This window comes from Narcine bancroftii, chromosome 9 (genome assembly GCF_036971445.1).
Source record: "Narcine bancroftii isolate sNarBan1 chromosome 9, sNarBan1.hap1, whole genome shotgun sequence".
Classification (NCBI taxonomy): Eukaryota; Metazoa; Chordata; class Chondrichthyes; order Torpediniformes; family Narcinidae; genus Narcine; species Narcine bancroftii.
In genome coordinates this window covers 122,189,828-122,213,603 of record NC_091477.1, presented here as the reverse complement: position 1 = coordinate 122,213,603, position 23,776 = coordinate 122,189,828, and the positions used below count along the sequence as shown (strand labels likewise).

General features: G+C 50.9%; 1 protein-coding gene across 3 annotated transcripts in view; it reads right to left on the bottom strand.

Moving 5' to 3' along the window:
• Positions 1 to 23,776, bottom strand: part of LOC138742752 (phospholipase D1-like) — a 111,556-nt gene that overhangs the window by 35,600 nt on the left and 52,180 nt on the right. For 2 of the 3 annotated variants that reach the window (XM_069897583.1, XM_069897582.1), the window contains exons 8-16: positions 20,714 to 20,806; positions 19,192 to 19,344; positions 16,550 to 16,699; positions 14,399 to 14,482; positions 9,818 to 9,899; positions 7,626 to 7,736; positions 3,457 to 3,663; positions 2,870 to 3,086; positions 1,925 to 2,026 (exon numbers count right to left, since the gene is read on the bottom strand). In XM_069897583.1, the coding sequence (XP_069753684.1) occupies positions 1,925 to 2,026; positions 2,870 to 3,086; positions 3,457 to 3,663; positions 7,626 to 7,736; positions 9,818 to 9,899; positions 14,399 to 14,482; positions 16,550 to 16,699; positions 19,192 to 19,344; positions 20,714 to 20,806 (1,199 nt within the window). The remainder of the gene's footprint in view (positions 1 to 1,924; positions 2,027 to 2,869; positions 3,087 to 3,456; positions 3,664 to 7,625; positions 7,737 to 9,817; positions 9,900 to 14,398; positions 14,483 to 16,549; positions 16,700 to 19,191; positions 19,345 to 20,713; positions 20,807 to 23,776) is intronic. The other variant, XM_069897584.1, reaches the window with a different exon arrangement.

Here is a 23,776-nt window from a genome sequence, read left to right as displayed (position 1 = left end):
AAGTCCTCACCTGGTGATCCTTCCCCTGTAATTCAGCTCCTCAAGTCTCGGCAGAAATACAGAGCATCACTCCAAAGGTGGGAGTTGGAGAGAGGGAAAGAGAGATAGCAAGGGCTCCTGTTCAACAGGTTCAAGCAGGTCAAGGTGGGACACTGGAATTGCAATGCCAGAAGTGCACTTGGAGATGTGGGTCACTGATCAAGGGTGGGAAATTCCGCGCCATCACACAAAGGAACCACGTGAATGACACCAGTGGTTACAACTGTTGTCCAGTGTGGGAACATCGCGCCTCTCCCCCAGTGATGCAGTGCCAGAAAGAACTTGTCCTCAACATTCTCTCCATGACCTCGTCCCTCTGCCTCTGCACCTTCCCTTACCTAATCAAGGATCAGAGTCTGAGTTGGCAATCTCTAACCGGACACTAACACCAACCAATGTCACCAATTTCCATTCACTCCTTCTCCTGGCCTCTCTCTCTTTGCTTACTCCTTTGTCTCCTTTCTTCCAGTTCCCACTCCCCCTCCCTTCCCTCTGGCAGGGGGCTACCTTCTGCCCCCTCTCCCCCCATCACTTCTCAGCTTCTCTCCCCTCTCACCTGCATCCATCACCTCTTAGTCCATGCCCCACCCCCCCTGCCCCTTACTCCTTTCGATTTAGGCCCCTGCCTGTGCTTGTTCATACCTCGACGAAGGGCCCAGGCCCAAAATGTTGGTTCCCCTTTACTTCCTGTTGATGCTGCGTGACCTGACGAGTCTCTTCAGCACATTTGAGCCCAGCATCTGCAGACTGTCCTATTTAATTCCAATTTCCAACGTTGTCTGCCCCAACACGTCATCAGTGACAGGCAAGGCTTTGGCAACACACAGTGGGCTGGAGGAACTCCGAGGGCCAGGCTGCACTGGCGGGACAGAGAGAATGGTTGATGCTTTGGTCCGGGACCTTCATCGGCACTGATGAAGATGGGTCTTGTGTTCCAGATTCCAGGATCTGGGGCAAACACATAAGTCTGCAGATGCTGTGATTGTTGTAAAAACGCACCAAAATGCTGGAGGAGCTCAGCCGGTCTTTTTAGCGTCCATAAAAAGCAAAGATAAATTGCTGATGTTTCAGGCTTGCATTTACCCATCTATACCCCATGTAATTTTGCATACCTCTAATAAATCTCTCATCCTTCCCTGACATTCCAGGGAATAAAGCCCTAACCTGTTTAACCTTTCTCCGTAACTCAGTTCCTCAAGTCCTGGCAACATCCTTGTAAACGTCTCTGCACTCTTTCAATCTTACCGACGTCTTACCTGCAGTTAAGTGACCAAAACTACACATGATACTCCGAATCTGGCCTCACCAATGTCTTATGCAATTTCACCATGACATCTTAGGAGAAAATGAAAGAAGTAAAACACAAAAGTCTGTAGACACCGTGGTTGAAGTAAAAACACAAAATGCTAGAGAAACTCAGCAGGTCAAACAGGGTCCTTTATAGAGCAAGGAGACATCAAGGTTGATGTTACGGGCCAGAAACTCTCATCAAGACCTGCATTCAGATGAATGAAGGCTGCAAAAAGTCTCTCCATCACCCCATGCCTTGGAGTGTACTTGAAAAATAGCTCTGACATCTCTGTGGCAGTTCCGCCTGACTGGGCCAAAGGCAGGGGGAGGGTCTTGAATCTGTGACCTTCTGGCTCAAAGTTGAGTGCGCTACCCACCGGGCCACAGCAGATCAGACCCAATGGTTGGCATCAACAGTCTACTGAGCACTGTACTCCCTGCACCTCCCTCTGACAAGCAGACATGCAGACACCCGCAATCCCAATATTAAGCTGCCAAGCACACATTCTTGCTTGGAACCAGAGTGGAAATGTCCTCCACACCTGACTCCTGCTGCAAAGCGAACAGAACACCACTGTTAAAAGTTCCGACTCACCGTCTGCTGATGGCGAGAGCTCAGAGTGGTCGGAACGAAGGCGAAATCTCCTCAGGTGGGGCAACCTATCCTTCAATAAGTTTTGCTTGCTGGTAAACCAATCTGCGGAGAGGTTAGAGGGCAGCTGGTCTGGGACAGTGTACACAAATATCTGATGCACCGTCCCCAGAGTCCTCCTGAGTGGGTTGCCTGGGGGGTGGACCTTCTCTGGCACGCGACAAGAACCCAATTGGGATCCTCCACTCAGAGTGCTGACTCAATGGGCCGAATAGCCTACCTGTCACTCAGCCAGCACTCCCTGCTCTTTCCTCTAAACCACTGACGGTCACTGAGTCAAGATCAACCATGGAATGGTCAGTTTTCTGGAATCAATGGTGTGAGATTAGTTCCAACGTGGGTGTAGCTGGCATTGTGTTGATGGGTAGGGGTCCACACATCAGATCTAAACTTCCAACCAGCACAGGGGAGCATCACTACCTTCCATGTCACCTTACTGTCCCACACCAACCTTGCGGGGAGACCTATCTCCATCCCTGCGTCTGACCCTTGGAAAACCCCCCCTCAAAGGTATTGGTGGATCTTGCTCGTCAGGAAAGACCAGGAGAATTGTCTTCATCCAGGGGTGACGCCGTGGGAATCTCTTCCTAAGATGGTTCTGAGTGCCAAAGTCTAATATTCAGGAAAGGTCTCTAAACAACAATGGCATCAGCACATGTTGGGGAGAAAGTAGGGATGGAATAACTCAGCAGCCAAGGGTGGGGCAGCCCTTTGGGGCTGAATGGCATCCTGCCATTCCTATTTGACGTTTGCATAGCTGCCTTGGTTCTAGAAGGCAGCTCACCATTAGCGTCTCGAAGGGGCCCTGACAGAGACACCTTGGTGGGCTCCCTCCTGATCCTCTCCCCTCTCCCCTCTCCTTCCACCCCACCCAGCGAGTGATCTCACCATGCTCGATGCTGTCCACACTGCTCACACTGTCGCTGGGCTCCAGGTTCTGCCTCTGCAGCCGCTTCATCAGGTTGAAGGTTTTCCTCATCTTGCCCACACCCTTCATCCGGGCACCCCCCTCCTCTTCCCCGTCGCTCCTCTCCAGAGTTAACTTTGCTGGGGTGCTTTGGCCGTCCAGTTCTGGTGCCTCGTCCTCCTGTTGCACGGGCGCTGGCTGGGGAAACACCGGCCAACTGCGTGAGTGTGGGGGGTGGACGCTGGTGCTGGGGGCAAGGCCCCACCTGTCGGCACAGAACTGGTCTCACCCTGAACACCCCTGTCTCCTGGCCTCTTCTCAAGTGTGTAACACACGCGTGGGGCAGGTGCATGCCCACATACACACACACTCAATCAGACACACAAACTCACTCAGAAGCACAGTCACTTATACAAATCCTCACACAAACACGCACACTGACACACAACCACTACACCCACTCACTCACACACCCTTCTCACATATACTCTCACAAACACACACACACCCACTCTCTGTCTACCCTGCTCAGAACTGCCCCAGATGATCGCACAGCTCCTGTCCTTACCACGAGGTTGATGTTTGAGATGGAGTGTGACTGCATGTTCCGCGTTACACTGCCCACATCTGTCAGACGGTGCTCGTCGTCATCCCACCTCCCATACGCTAGGTCAATGCCTCCAACGAAGGCCACCGACTGGTCCACAACCACCAGCTTCTCATGGTGTGCCCACAGATACACAGAGGAGGACATGTGGTCTGGATGCCTCATCACCTGGTAAAAGAAGCCACAGGTCAATGCTTGCTCAAGTAGTTGGCTCAGCCCTGGTAACCCAGTCTCTGGGAATGGTGATCCCTGCTCCCGAAGCTCCCTGCTCCCGGCCTGACTGCATCTCAGGGTGTTAGAGACACAATTAACCTGTCACCTTCCTTCCAGTCACATCAGAGGAAAGCAATTCCACCGACCTCACACCTTCTCCCATGTGGTCTTCTCCTCAGCTCCCAGCACAGGACACATTAATTTTTTTTGTGTGAAATTACCATTACTGTATTATCCCACCAAACTTCCACAAGGATCTATGGTTACAGCACCAGGAGCCCAGGTTTGAATCCAGCACTGTCTGTAAGGAGTTTGGATGTTCTTCCCGTGTCTGCGTGGGTTTTCTCCGATCCTTCAAAACAAATGGGATTGATAGGTTCATTGGGTGTTAGTGGTTAGCCCGGGTTTCATGGGCTGAAGGGTCTGTTACCCTGCTGTATTGTTAAAATAACAGAGCACTGTGGGAAATATACTGACTGGCTGCATCACAGGCGAGTTTGGTAAATTCGAATGTCCAGCAACACAAACCCAGCCAGGCTCATCACAGGCTCCGGCCTCCTGTCCACTGCCGACATCAATGCGAGGCGCTGCCTCATGAAGGCATCATAAAGGAGCCCCATCACCCTGGTCACAACCTCTTCTCGCTGCTCCGTTTGGGGCTGAAGGTACAGAAGCCTGAAGACCAGCACCTCCAGGTTCAAAAACCATTTCTTCCCACATCTCTCAGACACACAAACCTCCCCTCATTTCACTGATCAGGGACTGCTCCCACCCACTAAAGTCACTTTATATTGCACTCGGATTCCTGTGAATATTTGTTTGATTTATTTATTGACCCTTGTAATTTAATTAGTTTTTTTTCCACAAGTACCTGTTTGGCTGCAGCAAGTAAGAATATCAGAGAACATGAACACGGTGGGTGACAATTATCATCATGGAAAAGGCCGGGGGCGGGGGAAGGAGGTCGGACGGAGGTCGGACTCATGGAGAAGGCATTGCTGGGTGGGGGTGGGGGGGGGGGGGGGGAGGAGGTCGGACTCGTGGAGAAGGCATTGCCAGAGGGGGGAGGAGGTCGGTACAATAGGGATGTTTAAGAGACTCTTTGATGGACACATGGAGGGTTATGGGTGTGAAGCTGGGGAGGGTTAGATTGATCGTGGAGTAGGTTTACATAGGTAGGTACAACATCATGGGCCAAAGGGCCTGTTCTATGTTCCAAAAAGGTGTAAATTGGCTGGTAGTCTAGTGCCTACTGCCCTTGGCTTGTGGTAGGTACAGTGTGTGAAAATAAAATTGTCTGATTTCCTTGCCTTCTTGATAACTGAGGCCAATCACAAAAGAAAGCTTGCAAGATAAAAGAATATTTTCCTGGCCCACCACGTTCCCCCCAGTGACTGTGCACACAGTTTCATTGATGGCTGGGACTTCCACCCCATTGTGGTGAAGCAGCAAGAGTATCAAATTTGACTGGAATGTGAGAGAATGAGTTACAGGGAGACGGATTGGCTGCAGCGAGCTGGCAGACACCCAATGGGCTGAACAGCCTCCTGCTGTGCCACAGCAAGTTTCTCCAACAAATTCCTGGCTTCCTGTTTCCCTGATGGGAGCTTTTCCCAAGGGGATGGGGATGTGGGGGGGGGGGGGGGGGGGTGAGTGGGTGTGGGTGCTTGGCGAGATGAAGACAAATGCGGCTGGGAGAGCTAAGTCTAGAGCAAAGTCCAATCATACAGCGGTGTTGTCATGGAGAACTGCCCCAGGCAGCACAAACAGATGGAGGGTAAGAGGATGGGACTAAAAGCTGGTCAAAGAGGGAAGTGTTAGGGAACACCTTCAATGAGTAATGGAGTTTATTGTCCTACACACAAGTTCAACGTACAAATGCTCTGCAATTCTTACTCACTGAGTCACACAGGTACACAACTAGAACAGTGTACATTAATGTGGCCACAGAAAAGGAAACAATATAAAAGGGCAGAAAAATAAAAAAAATTGATTACAATTCCCCATCCCATTCCCTTGCTGACATGTCTGTCCACGGTCTCGTGCTCTGCAGACTGAGACCACCCACAAATTGGAGGAACCACACCTCATTTTTCATCTGGGCACCCTCCAACCAGATAGCATTAATATTGACCTCTGGCTTTCATTAAACCCCCCTTCACTTCTTCCCCCGCTCCCCCTCCGTCGCCTTCCCCCAGCTCTGTCTCTCTCCCTTCCCCCTCTCCTTTCACACAGATATAATAAATTCTCACCTCTCCCCTTATCACATCCAAGAACAGATTTTGTGGGTCTGGGACTCCACCCCCAGCCCCAGCCCCCCCCCCCCCCAAGCTTTATTGTTCATTCTGCTCATTCCTTGAAGAAGGGCTCATGCCCAAAATGTCAGCAATATATCTTTGTCTCCTATGGAAGCTGAAAAGACCGGCTGAGTTCCTCCAGCATTTTGGTGTGTTTACCTCAATCACAGCATCTGCAGACTTTCGTGTTTCACTGAGAGAACGATCAGCCACTGATCGGGTGGGCAGTCAGAATCTTTGACTAAAGACGGAAATGTATAGCACTAGAGGGCATCAGTGTGGGGGGAGGGGAAGTGGAAAGAGATTTATCACATTGAACAATCAGGAACAGGCCCTTCAGCCCATATGTCTGTGCTGAACACAATGCCCACATTAAATCTCTGCAACCTGTGGATGATCCATCTCCCTCCATTCCTCTCATATTCAGGTGTCCATCAAGAAGCTTCTGAAACACTATTCCTGGCACCCCCTCTCTTGGTGTAAAATACTTCCCCTGCACATCTCCCTCATACCCACATCTTCACCTTAAAATGCATTCCTCCGGAATTTGACATTTTTATCCAGGGGAAAAGATTCTGACCGTCCACCCTATCAACACCTCCCATGATTTTACAAATCTTGATCAGGTCTCCCCTCAGCCTCCGACACTAGAAAAAACAGCCCAAGTTTGTCCAACCTCTCCCCACATCTCACACCCTTGAATCCAAGTAACATCCTGGTGAACCTCTTCAGTTCCCTTTCCAAAGCCTCCACCTCCTTCCTGTAAGGTGGGCGCGACCAGAATTCCAAGTGCAGCCTGGCCAAAGTTTTCTATCAGTGTGTAATGTGACCTCCTTAAACCCAATGGCCTGTCCAATGAAGCCAAGCAGAGAACACACCTTCTTTCCCACCCAATCCCTCTGCACTATCACGGGCATCAGTCTTCCCTCCACCGAGGACATCTCAAGAAATCAGCCTCTGCCCTCAAGGACCCTCACCTCCCAGGTCATGCCCTCTTCTTTCTGCTACCATCGGGAAGAAGGTGCAGGAGCCTGAAGACGAACACCCAATGGTACAAAAACAGCTTTTTCCCCTCCGCCATCGGAGTTCTGAGTGGACAGTGAACCCCAGACACGACTTCATGTTCTTTGTATTTATCTTTTATAAATCTTGTCTATTGCAATTTTATAGCAACTTGCACTTTATATACCTGCTGCTAAAAGTCAACAAATTTCATGGCTCACGATAATGGATCCGATTCTAACCTCAATGCTTTTACTTTGCCAAACTTTGACCTCCCACACTGTGACTTCTTCTGCTTGTCCAGATTAAACGCTATCTGCCATTTCTCTGCCCACATCTGTCAGTGATTTATATTCCGCTGTATCCTTTACTAACCCTTCACCCAGTCCACACTCCACCAACCTTAGTGTTGTCTGCAAGGCAGGGTTTGGTGTCTGGAACGAGTTTGTGGTGCAAACTGTGATGTTTCAGATAGACACGGGAAGTCAGGGAATGGAAGGGTACGACAGCAGGCAGACCAGGCGAATTGATCAGATTGGCATGGGTCTATGCTGTTTGATCTGGTCAATGCTGAGCTTTGTAATCCCTTTTCCTTCTCGTTGGGCAAGTGTTACTCACCTTAATGTTGGGGTGCAGGGATATCAGAGTCTTCTTGCTGTACTCGCTGTTAATGCCCAGGGCAAGCTCCAACTCCTTGTAGAGCATGACAAAGACCTTCACTCCTTGGTTCTGCCGTGACAGGGAGGAGAATGGGTTTAATGAAAAAGATTCTGGAAAGCTGACATAAAAACAGAAATCCACAGGACCGTTTGAGTGGCAAAGAGGATCATTTGAGTCTCCCTCCCCCCCCTCGATGTGATCTACTGGGATCGTTGTCTATAGAGGGTGTATAAAATCATTGAGGACCCCTTCTACCCTGCCCACAGCATCTTCCAGCTACTCCTGTCAGGGAAAAGATCCAGGAGGATCAGAGCCAGCTCCACCAGGATGAGGAACAGCTTCTTCCCACAGGCAGTGAGAATGGTGAACAACTAAAGGAACTGCTCACACTGACCCTCCAAGACTCTCATATTCACAAAACAACAGTTATTTTTTTATTGATGAAATACTTTTCCTGTATATGTAGTGTCCGGCTGTGTGTCCGGCTGTGTGTCCGGCTGTGTGTCCGGCTGTGTGTCCGGCTGTGTGTCCGGCTGTGTGTCCGGCTGTGTGTCCGGCTGTGTGTCCGGCTGTGTGTCCGGCTGTGTGTCCGGCTGTGTGTCCGGCTGTGTGTCCGGCTGTGTGTCCGGCTGTGTGTCCGGCTGTGTGTCCGGCTGTGTGTCCGGCTGTGTGTCCGGCTGTGTGTCCGGCTGTGTGTCCGGCTGTGTGTCCGGCTGTGTGTCCGGCTGTGTGTCCGGCTGTGTGTCCGGCTGTGTGTCCGGCTGTGTGTCCGGCTGTGTGTCCGGCTGTGTGTCCGGCTGTGTGTCCGGCTGTGTGTCCGGCTGTGTGTCCGGCTGTGTGTCCGGCTGTGTGTCCGGCTGTGTGTCCGGCTGTGTGTCCGGCTGTGTGTCCGGCTGTGTGTCCGGCTGTGTGTCCGGCTGTGTGTCCGGCTGTGTGTCCGGCTGTGTGTCTGCGTATTTTTGCTCTGAGGACCAGAGAACAATGTTTTGTCAGGTTGTACTTGTATAATCAGATGACACAATAAACTAGACTTGAAACTGCAAATAAAAACCCACTCAGAGGTCAGCCGGCCTCTGTGGAGAGGAAAAAAGGTATTTAACTTGAAATGTCAATTGTTTATCAGAAGCGGGAAAGTGAGAAAACAAGTTGAGTTTAAGTTGCAGTGAAGATGTTGGAGGGAGGGTTCGGGCATAGGGAATACCCCCGACAGAGAGATGCCATGAGTTAATCCGGCACCTTCATTGACTTGGAGATGGAGAGTTCAAGTTCAATGTCATCCGATTGTAAAGTACATCACAACAAAACAGCATTTTTTTTTTAATTGAATTTAGACATACATCACAGTAACAGGCCATTTCAACCCATGAGTTTGTGTCACTCAATTAACCTACACCCCTGGTACGTTTTGAACGGTGGGAGGAAACCTGAGGCCTTGGAGGAAATCCACGCAGACATGGGGAGAATGTGCAAACTCCTTACAGACAGCACAGGATTCGAACCCGGAACCCAATTGCTGGCGCTGTAAAGGCGTTGCGCTAACTGCTACGTCAGCCCTGCACCCCATTCTCCAGTCCTCGATGCAAAAACATGCAAATGCACATTTGGACATAGCACACATGCAGACTAATGATACATATGCAGTACATATTGTACATGTATAAAATTAAATAAACATTATATAATAAATAGTCGAGTTACAGAGGGTCAGTGTGAGCAGTTCCTTTGGTCGTTCACCATTCTCACTGCCTGTGGGGAGAAGCTGTTCCTCATCCTGGTGGAGCCGGCTCTGATCCTCCTGTATCTCTTCCCCGCTGGGAGCAGCTGAAAGATGCTGTGTGCAGGGTGGAAGAGGTCTTCAATTATTTTGTGACTCCTTTTCAATTATCCCTGTAAATCATGTTGATGGTGGTGGAGGGGGGGGGGGAGGGGGGAGAGATCCCAGTGATCCTCTCTGCTGCAGGATGTTGGTCACATATCCAATGGATGGTGGTCTCAGACCTCTTGCCATTCCCTCCTGCACAGACCAATAGGACATGGCACGTATGGGGAATGGGTTAGAAGAGCTAGACATGGTGGGCCAAAGGACCTATGTGTGCATGGCATGATTCAGTGGGTGGGAAGCCTCATCCGCGGACAACGGAGGAACTCACCGCTTTGCGCTTGAGGACGTAGTCCAACCGCCAATAGTTCCCCTCCACCACCGGCCTCTTAAGGAAGATTTCTGGACTCAGCCTGCATGGCACCAGGGAAAGCACAGAGACAAGGTCAGGCATCTACATCCTCAGCCCACAGACCTGCTGCCCTGGGCCGACCTCTAGAGACCATACTGCCCAGTCCACAAACCCAACCGTGCACACCCCTCGTCACTGATCAGGAGTTGGTTGAGACTCCTCCTCGCTGCATTGGAATGCTCCGTTTCAGCCCCATTGTGTTTACACTTCCTCTCTCCAATTCTATTCCCCACCTTATTTTCCTCTGGCTTATTCTTGCTCGCATCTGTCAACCCCCTCCCAGATTCTACAGGCCACTTCCATCGTCATCTATTCACTCACCAGCCGCACGTCCGTGGGACGTGAGGAAACTGGAGCATCCGGGGAAACCCACCCGGAAAATAGAGCATCCGAGGATGGGATCGAATCTGGGTCTCTGGAACACACAGGCAGCAGAACCTCCCCGAATGCCACTGAGCCACCTCTCATCAATCAAAAGGCAAGGAAGCCTTGCATTCCTGTGGCATCTTACCCAAAACCCAGAGCACAGGAACCTAGTGAAATTGGGAGGGGAAAGAGTTAAAAGGGGACCTGAGGGAGGAAGGGAATGGGCTGCCAGAGAAAGTGGGTGAGGACAATTACCACCATTTGGAGGACATTTAGACAGGTCCATGGAGAGGAAAGGGTTGGAGGGATGTGGGCCGAATGCAGGCAATGGACCTGTCTAAATAATGGACAAGGTTGGCTAAAGGGCCTGTTTCCATGCTGGTGAACACTAACCCCTGATGAGGGACCTGCATGGGCTGCTGGGAACCAGGTGTTGTTGCTGGGATTTGAGAGGATACTGAGGGCAAGGTGGGCTCCCAAAGGGCCTCGGGCACTGGAGGCTTCCTGATCATGTTGAAGATTTGGATCTGGGGCACGGGCGGTCGATGGATCGAATAAGACTCTGTGCAGCTGCAGAGGCTGCAGGAGGCGAATCTACGGACACTCGGTGACTCTGAAGGGATTCCCTTTTGCTTCTCTTTCTCTTGTACTGTAAGGGGAAACCAGACAACACTAATGGCGACTCTGTCTGCCTTATGACAGGCAGGAGTTAAAGTAGATCAGGTACGTTACATATTTAATGTTTTATTACATGACAATAAAATGAATCTGGAAGCTTGGTGGACAAAGTGACTGCAGGGACTGAACATTCACTCGACCCAAGGCAAGATCCCACCAAGAGCAACACCGACAGCTTGAACCAGAAAACCATTTTAATGAGGGCACTGAAAATGTAGTCACAGCAGGGCTGTCTGCGAAGGGAGCCCCATGCCCATGACAGCAGGCCTGACACTGCAGCTTATCCTCCAGTTTAATCCGTTGGAGAGACTTAATCCCATGATAATGACTTCATTGTTGTGCAGATTGTACAATGTAGAGATGCACCAAAATTCTTACTTGCTGCAGCCACAGATAAGTTTGTGAAAAAACGACTAAAACAAGCAAACTGAATATTAATTGAATTCAAAAGGAAATCAACACAGAAAATAAATAGATTAATTTTTTTAAAATTTAGACATACAGCACAGTAACAGGCCCTTTTGGCCCACGAGTCCATGCTGCTCAATTAATCTAACCCCACCCTGGTACATTTTGAATGGTTGGAGGAAACGGGAGCCCCTGGGGAAAACCCACACAGACACGGGGAGAACGTACAAATTCCTTACAGACAGCACGGGATTCGAACCCCGGTCCTGAACACTAGTGCAGTAACAGTGTTGTGCTAACATTACATCAAATGTGCCACTCTAATAAATTGATAATAAATATTCAGTAACCCTTTGGAAAACAGTGCGATTCTGCAGACCGTCCTTTTGTGGTGCGGGAGCCGTCCCTGATCGGTGCTACAAGGGGGAGGTTCAAGAGCCTGATAGATGTTGGAAAGAAACTGCTCTTGAACCTAGAGGTGCTGGTCTTCAGGCTTCAGCACCTCCTGCATGAAGGGAATGGTGAGAACAGGTAGTAACCAGGGAAATATGGATCCTTTCTGATTTTGGTTGCCTCCTTGAGGCAGCGCCTTGCATAGAAGTCTTCAATGGATATCTTCAATGAGAGGCACTGACATGGCAGACAGTCAGAGTCTTTTCCCCAAGGTAAAAGTGTCGCCCACAAAGAGGACCTGCCTTCAAGGAGGTGGGATGGGGAAGTGTTGCTTAAAGAAGTGCAGAGCAGGTTCTTATTTCTACACAGAGTTCCGGATGCCTGGAACAGGCTGTCAAGGGTAGTGGTGGAAGCAGATAGGGTGTAGTGTTTAAGATAGACATCTGTATATGCAGGGAACAGAGGAGGAGGGATCTCGTGCAGACTGCAGAGATTTAGTTTCACTTGGGCTTCGTATTCAGTGCAGACAGTGGGCCAAAGGGCCTGTTCTTGCACTGTATGTCTTTTATGTTCAGTTTTGGGATGTCAGGAAGCGAGTCTCTCGCACACTCTTGGATTCAGCTCAGGATGAGGGTGTTTGAACAATTGCTTGATTGGAGAATAAGGGGCATCACGGCATAGGGTGGGTGCATGAGATATGGCAGCCCATTGGTTAGAAACTGTCACCCAGCACCTGGCAAATGCCAAGAGTAACAAGTTGGAGCTTTTAATGCTCCCACAACATTTGCCTCATTCACCAGTGTTTGACCTGATGAAGAAGAGGGGGGAAGGGAGGAGTGAAACCTGACCCCACAAAAGGCTGGTCCTCTGCTATCGGTCTGCCACTGCAGACTAGCCCTGACCTGGCTGAGCCAGAGAGACGAAGGACAGGGATCGAACATCGAACCCCCCCACACCTGGAAAACATAGCCACGCTCGGCCTGCCGATTCTGAGGAAGAGCTCTTCCTGTTGGCCTCCAAGCGCAGCATCTGGAAATTGGGTCAAGTGCAGTCAGGCAATGGCACCCAGGATCAAACAGCTCGTCGACATCCAAGGGCAGAAGGAATGGAAGAACAGGTAACTCAGCAAGATGGGGGGGGGGGGGAGAGAGAGAGAGGGAGAGGGAGGGAGGTAGGGAGCAATGCCTTCAAGAGAGGAATGAAGAGAACAACTCGACAGATCATGGCAGGGACAAGTGGGTCTCAATGAGGCATTGAGGAAATAGCAGAAACAAAAGGTTGGCATCAGTGGGTGCTGCAGGGATTAGCTCTGAGGCCTCAACTACCTTTCATCCAGTTTCATGGATCCTCAAAGGGGCCAGTATGCTTGGAGAGGTGGCTGAGAGGAAGTCCAAGTCTATTTTTAGGATAGCATGGAGGTACATGGTTTTGGTGAGTGGTCAGATGGAATGTAACATAGGAAGGAGAGAATGTGGCTGTAGGGATCTGCTCACCCTGTAGGAAGTTCAGAGAGAGGTGATGTGGTTGGCCTGTGGGCCAAGGGTTTCTCTTGTGAGAAGCAAACGGGGAATGGAACCAGAACAGAATGTGGTCTTGGTGAAAGGTGTTGGATATCTTGCCTCACAGGGCTGTTTCTATGAACAGCAATGGTTAAATCATTGAGGTGGGTGGGTGGGGGTGAGAGGGAGGCTTCTCAAAGGGCGGCAAATGTTTGGAGGAAGAATGACAAAATATAATCTTTAAAATCTACAAACATAATGACAGATATTTTTCCCCCAAAACTCCCAGGCTATTGTACTACCCAGAACATAAACTACTCCGGGACCACCAGAAGATCTGTCTCCACTGTAGAAAGTTCGCCTGTTCCTTACACTTGCTGCCACTGTGAAAATTTACTTAGGTTTCTGGTTTTTTTTTAATGATTATTATCCCTTTCAGATTCAAAGATAATTTCTTCCCTAGTGTTATCAGACATCAGACTGAGCCCAAAAAAACACCACTGATTCTGCCTTTCAAATTTCAATTTTTAAAATTCAGACATACAACACGGTAACAGGTCCTTTCAGCCAACGTCGCCCAATTTACTCCCAATTAACCTACACCCCAACACGTTTTGAACAGTGGGAGGAAACCAGAACACCCGGGGAAAACCCTCGCAGACACGGGGAGAACGTACAAACTCCTTACAGATGGCACAAAATTCAAACCCAGGTCCCGATGGCCAGGCTGTAACTAACTGCTACGGCAACCTGGCTCCATCCCAACTAATCTTTCTCTGTATCTCTGCACTTCCAAACTGTGTCTTACTTTTGGTACTATGTATGAGATGTTTGCTGGTCCACTCACAAAACAACCTCCATTACTGCATCTTGGTATATATGACAATAAAGCAAGTCTTTTCACCTTGGGGTATTGTGGTGACATAATGTAGTTGTGTGGATGCAGCAAGTAATGATTTCTGGGCATCTCTATATTGTACTTGGTGTATGACAATAATTTCTCCTCCTTTCCATCAATCAGGACAACTTTTTGGGCTACAGAAGTGACAGGATTGTGGACAGAATCTAAGGTTCAGGTGACCCATGATCTCGCTGAACGTGGCTTGCCTACTCCTGTTCCTGTTTCTCCTTGATAAGTCCATGTCGTGTGACTTACCACCAATCTGTGATGAATATTTCCTCCTGGGCATTTTCCAGAGCGTCGGCTACGTCCTCAAAATAGAATTTGGCATTGACATACCTGAGTGGGGAAGGATGAAGTATTACTGAGGATCTCGTCCCTCCTCCAGTATCCACCTCCCTGGGAAGATGGATGAGTGGATGAGGTTGTCTATGAGGAGATGGGAGCATGAGCGGATTGTGGGATGGATGGGGTGGGAGGAGGAGTAGGTGAGTTGGGGGAGGAGTAGGTGAGTTGGGGGAGGAGTAGGTGAGTTGGGGGAGGAGTAGGTGAGTTGGGGGAGGAGTAGGTGAGTTGGGGGAGGAGTAGGTGAGTTGGGGGAGGAGTAGGTGAGTTGGGGGAGGAGTAGGTGAGTTGGGGGAGGAGTAGGTGAGTTGGGGGAGGAGTAGGTGAGTTGGGGGAGGAGTAGGTGAGTTGGGGGAGGAGTAGGTGAGTTGGGGGAGGAGTAGGTGAGTTGGGGGAACTCAGGAATGGGTAATACACCATTGAAACTATCCTGTCAGGGTGCAACACCGTGTGCGATGGGAATTGCTCCATCCAATACCGCTCAAAACTGCAGAGGGCTGTGAACGTGGGTCAATCCCTCGCACAGGCCCCTCCATCGGCTCCAGCGCACAGGCCCCTCCATCGGCTCCAGCGCACAGGCCCCTCCATCGGCTCCAGCGCACAGGCCCCTCCATCGGCTCCAGCGCACAGGCCCCTCCATCGGCTCCAGCGCACAGGCCCCTCCATCGGCTCCAGCGCACAGGCCCCTCCATCGGCTCCAGCGCACAGGCCCCTCCATCGGCTCCAGCGCACAGGCCCCTCCATCGGCTCCAGCGCACAGGCCCCTCCATCGGCTCCAGCGCACAGGCCCCTCCATCGGCTCCAGCGCACAGGCCCCTCCATCGGCTCCAGCGCACAGGCCCCTCCATCGGCTCCAGCGCACAGGCCCCTCCATCGGCTCCAGCGCACAGGCCCCTCCATCGGCTCCAGCGCACAGGCCCCTCCATCGGCTCCAGCGCACAGGCCCCTCCATCGGCTCCAGCGCACAGGCCCCTCCATCGGCTCCAGCGCACAGGCCCCTCCATCGGCTCCAGCGCACAGGCCCCTCCATCGGCTCCAGCGCACAGGCCCCTCCATCGGCTCCAGCGCACAGGCCCCTCCATCGGCTCCAGCGCACAGGCCCCTCCATCGGCTCCAGCGCACAGGCCCCTCCATCGGCTCCAGCGCACAGGCCCCTCCATCGGCTCCAGCGCACAGGCCCCTCCATCGGCTCCAGCGCACAGGCCCCTCCATCGGCTCCAGCGCACAGGCCCCTCCATCGGCTCCAGCGCACAGGCCCCTCCATCGGCTCCAGCGCACAGGCCCCTCCATCGGCTCCAGCGCACAGGCCCCTCCATCGGCTCCAGCGCACAGGCCCCTCCATCGGCTCCAGCGCACAGGCCCCTCCATCGGCTCCAGCGCACAGGCCCCTCCATCGGCTCCAGCGCACAGGCCCCTCCATCGGCTCCAGCGCACAGGCCCCTCCATCGGCTCCAGCGCACAGGCCCCTCCATCGGCTCCAGCGCACAGGCCCCTCCATCGGCTCCAGCGCACAGGCCCCTCCATCGGCTCCAGCGCACAGGCCCCTCCATCGGCTCCAGCGCACAGGCCCCTCCATCGGCTCCAGCGCACAGGCCCCTCCATCGGCTCCAGCGCACAGCCCCTCCCCTCCATCGACTCCAGCGCACACCCCCTCCCCTCCATCGACTCCAGCGCACACCCCCTCCCCTCCATCGACTCCAGCGCACACCCCCTCCCCTCCATCGACTCCAGCGCACACCCCCTCCCCTCCATCGACTCCATCACACACACACCTCGCTATGTGAATGAAAGTCAGGTTGCAGGCAAAAAAGAAGGGAATGAGATGGATGCGACGCCCTTCTGAGATCTAGGATAGAGCTGATAGGCAAAATGGCCTCCTTTAGACCAGTGGAAGAACAAGCTGAGAGACACAGTAGGGAGAGGCTGTTGGAGTGATGAGGGAAAATGGGGGTTAATTCAGGTTGAAGTCTGGCTGGGGGAAAGAACCTTTGGACTCTCCGGTGACTAGGGATAGTTGGTGAGATTGTGGGGACTTGCCTCAGTTCTGCACGGAACATTTACCATTTGGATGGAATCCCTTCGTTCACGGAAGCGAAGGATGTAAATCGTTGGTCTTTCAGGAAGACTGCAGCGTGCTTGTGAATGAATTCTTCTATCTCCTGACCCCACCATCGGGCATGGCGGTAACTATTACATTTGATGATCAGGGTTCTGGAACAAGACCATAAAATTATTGGAGCGCCAGATCTCCCTCAGCACTGCTACTCTTCTTTAATACCTTTTTGGCAGTAAATTTATCCCAGCCCCTTATTATTCATGGTCCAAAAGTTACAGGTTCTGTATTAGTTTATAATTTGGGCTTTTTCCATAAAACATGTTACAAATTGAAATACAATTATCTCTGTCAATACCAACAAACACTTGGGGAGCCCACTGTTCCAGGACACCCTCCAAACTGCCTGTGAGCACTGAGCTCTCCTTCTCCAGGGATACAAGACCCCACAGTTGTCCTCCCATGGATAGCATCTTGGCCACAGGTCCAGTCCCCGACTGACAAGGACAACCCTAGACTGACCCTCCCTCCTCTACACCAGGTGCCCAAAGATCAATACCGTGGGGCTTCAGTTCTGCCCCTCTCATAGTGAGACCCTCCCTCAGTACAACCCACATAATGAGATAGAGCTGCCCCTCCCACAGAGGGACCCCCACTCAGAACTGCCCCTCCCACAGAGTGACACCCCTCCTCAGTACCGCCCCTCCCAGAGTGACCCCCCTCCTCAAATTGCCCCTCCCACAGTGACCCTCCCTCCTCAAATTGCCCCTCCCACAGTGACCCCCCTCCTCAAATTGCCCCTCCCACAGTGACCCCCCTCCTCAAATTGCCCCTCCCACAGTGACCCCCCTCCTCAGCACTGCCTATCCCACAGAGTGACACCCCCCTCCTCCCCCCCCCTCCCAGATCTGCCCCGATGACTGTACTTTGGAACATTGCAATAGCCTCTCCTGCAGCGGACCAGTCATCACTGATCTCTGCCACGTCTGTTCCTCTCTTTTATCTATTTATTGATCATTTCCTGGTAACTCATTCTCTAACTTAAACACTCGGATATAAAAACCTCCAGTTCAATTACCGTGGAGATGTGTAAACACATCCGTTGTGATGGTTTCTTTTTACTTCCTATGAATGCAGTGTGGAGATTCCCCAGCACATTTGTGAACTGCACTCCTCTGTCATTGTTAGTCCAAATCCCTTATAGGTAAATAATGAATATTAAACATCTTTTTCTCATTTACCCTCGTCCTCTTGAACAGTGAAGGTTTGCAACCCTATCTCGCTTCTTCCTGATGTGTCGGGAATTTGGAACACATCCCATGATGTCAGCCTGCATATACCTGGCAAAGCCATAGCTGCAGCACACATGAGGCCTGGAACACTGGCCAATGTGCTCACTATCGGGAGGCTGTTATTGTCCAGAGTCCTGGGGCATTCAGCATCCAGTCAGAGAGAGCAACCAAGGCTTGGATCTCTCTAATTTTGGGCAACTTCTCTCTCCTTTTTTTTCTCCCTCCCTCCTCGCTTCCCCTCATCTCTCTGACACTCTTCCTCCCTCTCCCCTCATCCCTCTCTCTCGCGTCATCCTTCTTCCTCCCCTCCTTCCTCTTTCCCCTTCCTTTTCTCTCCCCTCATCCCTCTCTTCCTTCCCCTCCTTCCCTCGTCCCTCTTTCCCCTTCCTTTTCTCTCCCCTCATCCCTCTCTTCCTCCCCCTCTCTTTCATCCCTCATTTCGCTGACTCTTTCCCCTGCCCGTCACACTCACCTTCCTCCCCTCCAGCTCCCCGCCCCCTTCCTTCCTTCTATCACAGCTCTGTTCCTCAGCTCACTACCCCCACCACTGTCCTGCCACCTCTATCCTCTCCCCTTTCCCTCTCTCTCCCCACCTTATTTGAGCATTGGCCCGATCTTCAGACTCCCTGCAGAAGGGCTCAGGCACAAAATGCCGACTGCCTCCTGGTTTCCCTGGTGCTGTGTGACTTGCTGATCTCCCCCAGCACCAGCTTGCAGTGCTCTTGTTCTCCATCATCTGCAGACTCCTTGTTTACCTCCTAATCTCCCAAACTTGCTTGTGTCACTAACAGGTGCAACAAACGTTAACAAATGTCACCAACTTTACAGTAGAGTTGATTTCCAGAGGAAGAGCTTAATCCTGCAAATGAATGTGGTTTTAGACCACAGTGTGTAAACGCTGAATCACTTTACACAGAATGCTGAGGTTCTGGAAATGGTGCAGAGAAGGTTCGCCAGGATAGAGCAGCATGAGTGTTTATGTGGCAGGAGAAGATGGACAGACTGGTCCTCATGAGGAAAAGCTGAGAGGTTTTTGTGGGTCAGATGGAGGGTGAACGGTGAGGAAGAGAGGAAGCAGAGGACGTCAGTACCAGGTAGAAATCCAGTGGGGAATTTGGGGGGCAACTCCATCATGGTGAGGAGGGCGGGAGTGGGGGGCTTGAGGAAGGCAGGGACGATACTGGACCAGGGAGGAGGGGGAAGGGTTCTCTCAGATCTGGACGTTGAAGCGGGTTGCCCTGTTTTTGAGTTGCACGCTCTGTGCCATCCTGTTCTCAGCCCATGCAGCTCTCAGGAAAAGATGGAGCCAGGGGCCCAGGCACTGTTGGAGGTTGAGGAGGGCCGCAGTGTGCACCCACCTGGACAGGTTTTCCAGCCTGATGCCATATTTAGTCTCCGTGTCCTTGATGCTCAGCTTGATGCTGAATTCCTTGTCGACGAGCAGAACGAAGGCGACAGCGCCCGAATCCGGCCTCATGTACAAGACAAAGGAGTCCTTCACCGCCAGCCACCTGCAGCCAAACCACACGGCAACATTCATAAGAGTCCTCAACCTGACCAGTCAGGGCACCAGCCACATTCCCAACACATCCTGTCCGCCTCCACATCACCCACCGCCTTGTATCTCCATGATTGCAAACAAGACAAGAAGTCATAGGAGCAGAATTAGGCCATTTGGCCCATCAAATCCAGGAGGGCCTAGGGAAATCACTCTCCGCTGATCATTCTACCATTGAGGTCATCAAAAGTATCAAGTTCCTTCAGTTGCAGAACCCCTCAGTGGTCCACTGCCATGATCACCATCCGTGGGTCATCTCCTCTGCTTCTTCTTCTCAGATGGGATGGGGTGGTCTCCCCATTTTATGGTGCCCTGCATCAGTCCTCTGCTTCCCTGGAGCCTGCAGCCCCTCGTGGCTGCTGCCAGTCTCCTGAGGGGTTTCAATGCATTGCCCTGGGGTGCTTTATGAAGGTGGAGGGAGCAATATGGCTGGAGATGCCATCACTACAATGTAACATTGACGCTGAGACATTGGTGAGACCTGACGTGGAGTACTGCGAGGATGTGATGACTTTGGAGAGGGTTCAGTGGAGGTTAAATTTTTAAATTTAGACACACTGCATGGTAACAGGCCATTTTGGCCCACGGGCCCGTGCCGCCCAATTACACCCAATTGATTTACAAACCCCGATTCGAATGGTGGGTGGAAACGAGCCCCCGGAGGAAACCCACACAGACATGGGGAGTACGCACAAACGTCTAACAGTGAGTGCAGTATTCGAGCCCAGGTCCTGATTGCTTGCGCTGTAACAGCGTTGTGCTAACCGTGCTGCCTAGGTTCATCGGGATGATTCTGGGAATTAAAGGGTTATCATACGAGGAGCATTTGACAGCTCTTGGCCTGTACTCATTGGAATTTAGGAGAATGAGGGGGAATCTTATTGAAACATTTCAAATGTTGAAAGGCCTAGGCATAGTAGATGTAGAAAGGTTGTTTCCCACAGTGGGAGAGTCCAGGACAAGAGGGCACAACTTCAGGATTGAAGGGCATCCACAAAACAGAGATGTGGAGGAATTTCTTCAGCCAGAGGGGGTGAATCTGTGAAATTTGTTGCCACAAGCGGTTGTGGAGGCCGGATGAGATTGATGGGTTCTTGATTATCCAGGGCATCAAAGGTTATGGGGAGAAGGCTGGGCAGTGGGACTGATTGAGAAAATGGATCAGCTCATGATTGAATGATGGGGCAGGCTTGATGGGCTGAATGGCCTATTTTGCTCCCAAGTCTTATGGTCTATAACCTGGAGATTCTAGAACCAGAGTTGTCGTTTCTACCTACGATGGTCAATGTAACGAGAACAAGACTACACGATGAGTCACTTACCTTTTGGACCATCGATAACAGACCTGGTTCCCCCCACAACAGTTGAGGCCGGGAATTCTGTGACCTCCGGAACGTTTCATCACAAAACCTTCTCTGCAAAGAAGGAGTATTCCAGTGAAATAGCATGCAGGGGAGTGAAAGAGTTGGGACTGGTGTGAAGGGATGTTTTTGTGGACTGGGGAGGATGGAGCATGGGGGCAGTTCTGTGACACATCACTCGACTCCTCTTCTGTACAGCGGAACAGAGCAGAGCAATGTCTACCAGGCTTTTGAACCTCCCCACACTACCCTAACCTTGACCATAAACCTCTCTGGGATCACCATTGTGCAAACGTTACCGTGCCAAACTCTAATTCTGCATCACCCCACTGACCTGCACCCCAGTTCATAGCCCTCCATATTCCTCCCATTCTGTCCAAATACTTCTTGAATGTTAAAATTGAGCCTGCATTCACAACTTCAGCTCGCTCCACACTCCCACCATTCTCTGTGTGTGAAGATGTTCCCCCTCGAGTTCCCCTAAATGTTTCCCCTTTCTCTCTTAACCTCTGGTTTGTATCTCACCTACCCTCAATGGAAAAAAGCCGACCTACATTTAATTTTAAATATCTCGATCAAGTCTCCCCTCATCCTTCTATCCTCCAGGGAATAAAGACTGAACCTGATCAACTTTTCCCTGTAACTCAGTTCCTGACGACCGGGCATCATCCTAGTAAATCTTCTCTGCACTCTTTCTATCTTTACCAGTAGTTAGGTGAGCAAGGTTAGTAAAGGTTACTTCAAGGAATTATGCTGACTGCATATACTGGAAGCAAAGGGAGTTTGACATTTCTTCAAGAATCTTCCTATCAGGGAATATACCTTGACGAGGGGCTCAGGCCTGGAACATCATGGACTGAAGGACCTAGATTGTGCTGTAGTTAGATAATTCTTTTGGAGAATAAGTCTTACCCTCACCCCATGCACGCTATCCCAATGGAGCTCAATTTTCATTCCAAATTACGTCTTCATGTAATTTTGGGTACTGACTGAGACAGATGAGACCGTTAATTTGCATTACACATCTTTGCCCTCTTATGAACGCTGTGAGACCTGCTGTTTCTCCAGCATTTTTGGGTATTTACTGCAATCACATTGTCTTCAGCTTTTCTTGTTTCAATCAGGAAACAAAGACTTCACAGAGGCTGGGTGATCAGGCCTGATCTTGTTGACCTATTTGTTCTCCTTCAACCCTGTTGAATGCCACTGAGAGTGAAACATGTCTGATTCTCTGCCCTGCTGGGTTCGATCAGGAACCAATCCGATTGGACATCAGAGCCACATGCTCCTCCTGCATTCCACACAATGGGGTATTTTCCTAGCATGCCTTTTGAAATAACCTCTGCCATTTTCTTAGAAATCATGATCTGTATCTCAAAGACATCACAGCCCAAATGACCTCAGCAATAGTGGTGAATCTGTGTAGTTTGTTGCCACGGGCGGTTGCAGAGTCCGGGTCGTTGGATGTATTTAAGGCAGAGATTGATAGGTTCTTGATTAGCCGGGGCATCAAATCTTATGGGGAGAAGGCCGGGCAGTGGGGCTGAGTGGGGAAACTGGATCAGCTCATGATTAAATGGTGGGGAAAACTCAATGGGCTGAATGGCCTATTTCTTCTCCTATGTCTTATGGTTTGATATGATTTAGTCTCACTCTTTAATGCAAATTAACGGTCTCATCTGTCTCAGTCAGTACCCAAAATTACATGAAGACGTACTTTGGAATGAAAATTGAGCTCCATTGGGATAGCGTGCATGGGGTGAGGGTAAGACTTATTCTACAAAAGAATTATCTAACTACAGCACAATCTAGGTCCTTCAGTCCATGATGTTGTGTCAACCTATCTACACCTACCAAAAATAAACTAAACCCCTCCTGATGTGTTAACCATCAATTTTCCCTTTATCCACATTCCTCCTTCCCCTCACTGTGTCTCTCAGCCAGAATTTGTCTCCATCGCTCGCTACCTGGAAATCTTTTATGACAGTTGGTAACTGCCCGAAATCTGTGTTATCCAGGGAATGACTGACCCTTCTTTTCCTGAGTAACTCAATCAAAGGCCTTTGTGTTAAATCTTCCCTGATTTCTTCTCCTGACCCCAGGCTATTGCCCATTAAAGGGCGATTTGGTTTGCAGTGACACAGATACCAGAAGAAGTTCAGCCAGAAAGCCCTTCTTTGACGGATATTATCATTTTACAACTTCCCAAGTCCTTCATATCTGGGCAGTTACCTTAACACCCAAACCTATTCCTGGAGCAATTTGATACGGGAAGTAGATAAGATTGCAAGTCCAGTGATAGAGAAAACTACACTCCCCCAACCCAAAACACCAACTGCTGGAGGAATGTAGTGGCGCAGGGAACATTAGAGGGGATGAGAATACACAGGGTCAGGGAACATTGGGGGGATGTGGACAGTTGGAGTGTGGGGTCGTGAGCCTAGATCTGACTGAGAGAATAGAGGGGAGAGAGCCAGTGTGAAGGGGTGAGGTAGGAACTGGGCAGTAATGGGTGGAGCTGGGTGAGGAGGGGTTGGTGGATGATGGACACCGGTGGAGGAGGGGAAGGTAGAGATGGCAACTGGGGTTGGGGAGTGATGACCAGAGGCATCAGGGCCCCAAGGTGATGTGGAACCAGATAAAGTCGGGATGGTGGTCAGATGGGCTGGTCCAGTACTCAAACCCCTCCCCAACTACTGGATCACTCGGTCCGATACAACAAACCCCTCCCCAACTCTGGATCTCAGTCTAATTCTCAAATCCCTCCCCAACTACTGGATCTCGGTCCAATTCTCAAACCCCTCCCCAACTATTGGATCACTCGGTCTGGTACTCAAATCCCTCCCCAACTACTGGATCTCTGTCCGATTCTCAAACCCCTCCCCAACTACTGGAACACTCGGTCCGATATTCAAATCCCTCCCCAACTACTGGAACACTCGGTCCGATACTCAAACTCCTCTCCAACTCTGGATCTCAGTCCAATCCTCAAATCCCTCCCCAACTATTGGAACACTCGGTCCG